Source organism: Chrysochloris asiatica, unplaced genomic scaffold (genome assembly GCF_000296735.1).
Source record: "Chrysochloris asiatica unplaced genomic scaffold, ChrAsi1.0 scaffold00124, whole genome shotgun sequence".
Taxonomy (NCBI): domain Eukaryota; kingdom Metazoa; phylum Chordata; class Mammalia; order Afrosoricida; family Chrysochloridae; genus Chrysochloris; species Chrysochloris asiatica.
Window position 1 is genome coordinate 9870073 of NW_006408642.1, and position 8593 is coordinate 9878665.

General features: G+C 42.8%; 1 protein-coding gene across 1 annotated transcript in view; it reads right to left on the reverse strand.

Annotated features, from left to right (window-relative positions):
* LARS2 (leucyl-tRNA synthetase 2, mitochondrial) overlaps positions 1-8593 on the reverse strand; it is a 255884-nt gene that overhangs the window by 164451 nt on the left and 82840 nt on the right. Inside the window, exon 5 of the mRNA XM_006868824.1 lies at positions 897-986. Coding sequence (XP_006868886.1) covers positions 897-986 — 90 coding nt within the window. The remainder of the gene's footprint in view (positions 1-896; positions 987-8593) is intronic.

An 8593-nucleotide genomic window follows, 5' to 3' on the forward strand; every position in this document is an offset into this window, starting at 1 on the left:
CTTCTTAGTTTGTCTTCGTCTGGAAGCTCATCTGAAACCTGTCCACCATGGGTAACTCTGTTGGTATTTAAAATACTGGTGGCATAGCTTTCAGAATCACAGTAACTCACAAGCCACTACAGTATGACAATCTGACAGATGACTGGCGGCACCCCCAGTTAGTTGATGAGAAATCACACTTCGTGGCATAGGTGGCAAAGCTGGGCTTTGAGAAGCCTGCATTCCTCCTCTATGTCACCTTTGATGCAAGGACCTTTATGGGAATAGACGCTAAGTGCGGGATGCTGGGAATTTAAGAATATGAGACGCCCAGGCCCTGCTTTGGTGGACTCAACAAGTCCTGATTTGGACTTTTAGCCTCCAGAAGTATGAGGCAATAAACTCTGATCTATGAACCCACCTACTTGTGGATTTGTGTCACCAAAAAAAAAAAAAAGGGAGAAACTGAATAACTAAACTTGCTGCCAATGTGCCAATTCTGACTCCTGACACCTTGGGTACCCCAGAGTAGACCTGCTCTGTATGGGTTTCTTGGCTGTAATCTTTATGGAAGCAGATCACCAGGCCTTTCTTGCTTGGTACAGCTACATGCGTTTTAACTGCGAACCTTAAGTTAGTAGTTAGGACCATACTGTTTGTACCACCTAGGCCCTGTGGAAACAGAAACAATACCCATAAAAAGAAAAAACAAAACACTGACCAGAGAAACAGTGAAACATGTAGTTGTTTTCTGGCTCTGCTGTGAGTAATGTCACAAAGTTGACTATATTATATTTATATTATACTATTCCTTTTCACACTACTGTGCAAATAGGGTTTGTTTCTTCTTAACAATGGTGTGTCCTAAGATGGAGAAAATTAATAAAATTTTTAAAGTGCAGCTAATTTTAACTTACCTCCTTTTGATAGGCTAGTCCAGCTTCATAAAGTTTAATAAAGAGGTACTGAGTCCATTTGTAGTAGTCTGGCAAACATGTAGCTATTTCCTGCCAAAAAAAAAGCAGGGGGAAAAAGGCACATAAACATTTTTCCCCATGTATGCAACTCAATTTTGAAAAGCACTCAAAGCACAAAAAGATTTACCAATCTCTAATAATTTACTACCAATTCTTAAAGTGAAAAAAGTACTTTATTTTGGGAAAAGAGATGTGACTGAAATGCTATCCCATCTTCCCCAGGGCATGTTCAGTGATGAGAAACTCAATTTCAAGCATTCTGCTCATGCCTCCTACAATGCAACTAATAAATACATGTCAGTCTAAGTGATTGAGTGTTGCATTATGGTCAGCATATTTAGGGGCCCGTTGTTATGTGCTGTGGAGTCAGTTCCGACTCATAGCAACCCTAACAGGGTTTCTGAGACTGTAAATCTTTACGGGAGCAGATCGCCTCATCTTTCTCCCGCGGAACCGCTGGTAGTTTAGGGGCCCATTAAGCTAATTAAAAAATGTAGCTCATTTTAAAAACTAAAAAAACCCAAAAATCCATTTTTGCTGTTGATGAGAATATACACAGCAGAATATACACCGATTTACCATTTTCTACATGTACATGTCAGCGTCATTGATTACATTCTTTGAGTTGTGCAACCATCCTTTTTCTGAGGTTCCTCCCCCACTGACATACACTCAATTGGCCCCTTAAGGTTCATTACCTAATCTTTCCAGTTGCTGTTGTTAATGTGATCCTGTACGGATAGTTCTTAAAAGAGCATGATACTCAAGGTTTTAAGGTGACGTTGAGGAATATTTTTAGATTAAGGTTTAAACATTACCTCAGGGCAATAGTTTAGGAATTCAATGCAACCTCCATGGATCTAGAAAGAAGAGCCCATGAACAGAAAGAAATTCTATTCTTCATTTTCTCCCCTTTGATCAGGATTCTGCAATGGAATCTTTGATCAAAACATTTAGTAATGGTAGCCGGGTACCATACAGTTCTTCTGATCTCTTGACAAAGGAAGCAGCTGGACTCAATATATTCCATTGATTTCATTATGTGAATTAGGCCATCATCTTCTTAGTATGATCCATGAAAAACATTATCACATAATAAACTTAGTGAGCAATCACTTGCTTTGTATTTCTAAGCCTAAATCAGATGGTTTCAAATTTTACTGTCTGTCCTGAAAACGCATTTGCTACAGAATCTTTAAAAACAGATACCGAGGAACATCCATATAATGTTTACAGCTGATGAAAGACAAGTGCGGGGAAAACTGCCTGCATTGTCATGTTGTGTTTGTCCTGGTGCTCTTCTTTAACTTCAAACATCTGTGTTTCACTTAGACATAGGACAGTGACAGGGTTCCATTTGTAATGGACATTTGTTAGAAAGTAATTCTACCAAAAGTACAAACAAATCAGCCTTTCTTCAGACTATAAATAAATGAAGAGAGAGCCTATAAACCGCAGTATGAGAGGGCTTATGGGGTAGGAATCAAGAAAGGGAGGAAGGTGTCAGATAAATGTTCCCAGTAGATTTATTTTTCTTATATAGGGTTTTCCTAGGTCCTTTTATGGACTGTTTTTATAAAAACAGCAGAGTAATAACTATTAGGAAACAAGTTTTATGAGTGCCAACTCTGATCTCTGTTTCACTTGTCCCCTGCAAGGCAGGTATTGGTACGCAACCAGTCAAATAGCTTGACCACACTGTAGCTGCCCCCCAGGATGCTGGTCCCATGCAATGCTATAGCTTCTAAGCCACACACACAGCACAGTCTCTATCTGCTTCTGTAGGTTCCACAGGCACTCAGCCTGCAAGATCATCCGGCACCAAGAACCCCAGCAACTCAAAAGTCAGACCAGCATACTATGAAGGGAATGCCCCCCAATCTCCAAGCCCATCCTCATCCCACCATCTCTTCCTTGGCAGCCACTTCTGCAGGCACAGGCTGACTCTCAGCACAGGGCTTGTTTTCCTCAGTTTTCCAGACAAGCAACTTAAAAACCTCTTTTTCTAACAAGACAGGTCTGTTCCACTTTACTCACCATTATATGCTAAGATTCTTGCCGTAGGAGGTATCCCAAAGTTGTTGTTGAGTGAAGGACAAACCAAGGAAAAATGATATAGCTTCACAAAGATTGTGAGAAAATGGAATTGAAAGATAACAGATTTTTTCCAAGACCTTTCTGAAGCCCCCCTCATACATGGAGGCCTGAAAGCTAGATCCAATTTGCATCCCACATGTAGGTTTCACAGCTTAAATGCAAATTACATTCTGGTCCCAAGATGAACTGGGATAAGGAATGGGGTGAAAAGTGTGGGCAGAATATGTGCTTTAATAAAACAAGTTCTCATCCATTAGAGCTTTAAAGAACTGTGTGAGAGAAATATGACAAAATAATGACAACTGTTACAGCTGGGGGATAGGATCACCTCATTTGCTTCTCTGTATTTTGTGCATATTCAATTTTTTCCATAATAAAAAATCAGAACACTCCTAAAGAATATATATATGCATATATTTTCTCAGTCATGAATCTGCTTCCATAGATGGAGACTAAAAATTACGTAGTAATGGTACAGTGGTAACAGAGCCGGTCACAGAAGAAGAAAAAAAACTCTAGACGTGTGGCTGTGAGGGAAAGGGTGGGCACAGGGGGGAACCAAGCCCGCTCTTTCACCCTGCTCCAGATGTGGATCTGACCTGCTTTATTAATACTGGGTTTCTGCACGTGTCATTGGAAAAGAAAGTACCATCACCTACGAAAAAAATCCAGCTAGAAAAACCCCAGGTCCAGGGCCATTATTCCAATCAATATGGTTTTATGGGAATGGAAACTCCCAGCACGAGCACAGGAAAGACCGACTCCTGTCCATCATGCTTACATGCCCTGAGTGTAGGTTGTGCTCCTGGCCATTTCATGCCCATCCAGAGCTGCACACAGGGCCCAGCCATGGATCCTCAAGACAAAGAACTGCCAGAGCAGGTGCTCACAAGGTAGCCCAGTAGTGCTCTGCTCCCAAATACCTTTCCTTGGAAGAGTCAGAGAACCCTTCTGGAGTCTCCCCAGTGTGCCAATTTAAAGAATCAGCTATTTCTAGTCTCCTAATCCACTGGACTGGTATGGCACTGTGGGTTAATGCATCAGACTGTAAAGCAATTTGAATGGCAAGGTCAGTGGTTCAAGCTCACCGGCTGCTCCTCAGAAACCCTATACAGGGTCGCAATCAACTTGACGGCACTTAACAACAACAACAATCCGCTGGACTGGAGTCCTAGTGTGGTGCTGTAGGGTACACACTATACCCCAAGGTCAGTTTGAACCATAAGGTCAGTAGATCAAACTTGCTAGCTGCTCTTCAGGAACCCTAAACAGAGTTGCTATGAGTTGGAACCAACTCTGTGGCACTTGACAACAACAAATGCAACAGCTAGTAACAGCAAGGTTGGCAGTTCAAACCCACCAGCTGCTCTTCAGAAACCCTCTAAGTTGGAATTGACTCCACAGTGCTTAACAACAAGAATGCCTCATATCTTAGTCAAAATCATAAGATATCTTCCTAAAATTAAAAGCTTTTCTGCTTAAAAGCTTTTTGTCAACAGGTGTCATGTTTTTGTTGGGGACTACTTACTCAAAACCTAGTCTTCTAGACAGGGCCTTCAAGGGTTTCAGCAGGCAGAGAGCCTTTCTATAAAGCAGGGTTCTCAACTGGGCCAAGTTTGACTCCCCCAATACCTAGCACAGCCGAAGGGGGTGGTGGTGCTAGTGGCACCTAGCAAGCAGGGGACAGATATGCTGCTCAATAGCCCACAAAGCACAGAACAATCACACACAGTAAAGAACTACCCAAGACTGAAAAACTCTGCTCCAAGGGTTTAGATCTTTAAGTATGAAACACTGTAACCACAGTCAGATTAAAGGGGTTAGCCACAAAAAGCTATAGATTAGATGAAACACAGTGGGGCAAAGAGGAACATGGTTGCTGGGTACCCTTCTCCAGCTGGACAGCCCCAACTCCACTGAGCGTGTCTTGCCAGTACACACGGGAAACCTGTCCAATGCAACCACAGGCCTTCCTACCAGCACTGCCGAGAATCAAGCAGAGGCTGAAGATGGCGGCAGATGAGATTCTGAAACTGTAGGGCAGGCTATAATGCTGACCACTGGAAATGACTGAGTGATTTATGATCTACAGTTTAAATTATAGGCTTTAAATAATAGGCATCCAAGAAGTTGTCTGCCTTGGAAAATTGCATGCAATATATTCTTTCTTTTTTTTTTTTGCATGCAATATGTTCTTTTTTTTTTTTTACTTGCAATATATTCTTGAAAGAAATGTCCTGTTTTGAAGTTAAAGAGGCACATTAGTTTATCCCCTCCAATAGCTGTTGAGCAAATAAACATTGAAAGACCATCAGCTGATTGTTCAAACCCAGCCTTACATGTGACCTGGGTATGGGGGTGGAGGGAGCCCTATGTACTAACTTCAGTAAGACTTCTCAGTGTGACCACCTGGGAAATCAAATGAAAGCTCTTCATGTACTCCAAAAGCCAGCTTCATCCTATGCTTTCCTTTGCCTTGCTTTCCAAATAAGCCAACACCTACGTTAATGCAACCTTAATGCAGAAAGTCAGGTAATTCAACGTTACAGCTCCAAAAGCAACTGTAATTCAGGCACAATCCACCAATCTTTATAGATCTGTATAAATGTGTCAACTTTTATATCCCTCTGAGCCCTAGGAAGTGCAATCTAACTGCCAAGAGGCAGGATTTACACACCTGGGATCTCACTAGAAGCCCTTCCTCCACCTTGCAGTTCCACATTCTATAAAATCTGGCTTTTCATATTAAAAATAGTTTGCACACTTACAGTCAAACACTGAGCCCAACACAGAAGGCGAATTCCCTCAGAACACAGTATGGCTCAGGACCTCATCCTTTAAGACCTGTCGCCCATACCTCCATGACTGCACAAATTAGTAACACAGCCTGCTTTGTCCCGTGGCACAGTGACTTGGTATTGGCAAAGTCCTAGAAGGCGGAGCCACACGTTCTACCTTACTGTCCCTGCTATAAAACACCATTTGGTCCTTGGAGGAGGAATCATGGCAATCATTCACTCTTTGTGAATCCGAGAGAGTCTCCTCAGGCTCACACGCCTTGCTCTGGGAAAAGTCCCCTTTAGAGTCACCAGAATTGGGTTTTAAGTCCTTGTATCATCATCAGTTTTGTGGCCTTTGCCAAGTTTCTCTATCTATAAAATAGGTAGTAAAGAATTATCTCAGAGGGTTGTTTTGAGAACAAACTATAATAATGACCAGAAAGCACAAAGTGCCTGCATGCCAGAAGACGTTTGTGATGAGCTGGTACCATATCAGTCAGTGGTTGGAAGCTAGTGGAGCTGTGGAAGAAAGGCTTGGCAATCTACTTCCATACAGATGACAGCCAGAAAGCATCCTGTGGAGGCCTACTCTACAACACCAGGTCACTACCAGTCAGAATCAACTTGACAACAATGGGTTCATTTGTTTGTTGTTTACGCAAAGCACAAGAGGCAAACAGGAAGAATCAACCAGTGGTACTTTATTTAAAGAGTGTATTATGGCAGGGATTAAGGTTATGAGTTGATAACACTCCAAGAGGAAGAGTACTGCCCCACTGGACTCCTGGTGTGGAGCTGTAGGATCAGCACTGGACTGCAAACTACATGGTTGGCCAAGTCAAACCCACAAGCTGCTCCTGGGAAACCCTATACAGGATTGCTGGGTCGGAACTGACTCAATGACACTAACAACCACCACAGCACACTACATTAGGGCAAGAAGAAAAGGAAGGAATGGGCTGAGGTAAAACTAGTTTACTGTCAATTAACAATAAGAATAATCCCTCACCAAATATTGGTTTTCTGACTTAAGAGAGATGATCATGAGTCAAAGATGCAAACACATGACCCAGATGGAGAAACCTACACAAGGCTGGTCTCAGTCATGTGGTGGCATTTCCCTGTGGAGAGAGCTTGCCAAGTCTATTTCACGACCAACTGTATCTCACAGTGATTGGTCTCACATCACAGAAGAGTTCAAATCAGCCAGTGCCAACAGGCATTTAATTTACATTACAATTTCACAGTATGCATGTTACTAAGGAGCCCTGGTGGCACAGTGGATTTAACTGTCTGGGTGCTAATCACAAGGTCAATGGTTTGAATCCACCAGATGCTATTTGCAAGAAAGATGAGACGGCCTCCTTTACAGACTCAGAAACCCCATAGACGGTTCTACTCTGATGGCAGTAAGGTTGGTTTTTTGTGTCTGAATCAAGAACATAAAGTAGCACAATGGTTACATACTTGACTGCTAATTGGCTACCTAGTAGCTCTGATGGAGAGAAGACCCTAGTGATCTACTCACAGCCTAGGAAACCCTATGTGCATTTCTACTCGGTCACACGTGGTCACCATGAGACAACAACAACATCAAGAAAGTAAGGCACCCTTGTGGCACAGTGGTTAAGAGCTCAGCTGCTCACCAAAAGGTTGGCAGTTTGAATCCACGAGTCATTCCATGGAGAAGATATGTGGATCTGCTTCCATTATAGATTGTTGTTACTATTAGGTGTCATCGAGTCATTATCGACTCAGAGTGACCCTGTGTATAACACAATGAAACACTGCCCATTCCTGGGCCAACCTCACCACTGTTGCTACATTTGAGCCCATTGCTGCTGCCATTGTGCCAATCCGTTTCACTGGGGGTCTTCTTCTTTTTCTCTGACCATCCACTTTAACAAACATGATATCCTTCTTCAGGGACTGGTCCCTCCTGACAGTATGTATGCAGTCTGAGAGAAGAAATCTGGCCATCCTGGCTTCCAATGAGCACTCTGGCTGCACTTCTTCCAGTATAGATCTATTTGGTGTGGCGCTGTGGGTTAATGCACCAGACTGCAAAGCCGTTTGAACTGCAAGATCGGCAGTTCAAGCTCACCAGCTGCTCCTCAGAAACCCTATACAGGTCGCTATGGGTTGGAACCAACTCGATGGCACTTCACAACAACACAGAGCTTTAGGCACAGTTCTACTCTGTCCTATAGGGTTGCTATGAGTCATAATCAGCTCAACAGCAACAGTTTTTTGTTTTTTGTAAAGAATGTAATAAAACAAGAATGTAACAACAAAACGGGAGGCAACAAGTGTATCACACCAGTCATTCTGCAGCCTGGTACACTGGAAAAAAAAACTTGGTAAGAACTGTGAGCAACAGTTTCTAGTGATAGGTATTGCCTCCCCCTCTCCCCACTCTTCCTTCGAGCACCTGCCTTCAAAACAGTGAATCCTGGGGAAAGAGAGGAGAAAGGTGCAGACACACACACACACACACACACACACACACACACACACACACACGCACCTTTAAAACTTGTTGTAATGGTACTACCTTGTGTTCCTTGCCAGAGTCCCTGATTGTCAAGGGCAGGGTTCTGAAGGCATGGCTCAGATACAGATGTGCTTTTGTTTGGGGTTTATATATATAATTATGAATATGTTTTTAAATACCGAGTTGGTTCCCACTCATAGTTTCTGAGGAGCGGCTGGTGGATTTACACTGCTGACCTGTGGTTCAAACCAACCTTGCAGTCCAAA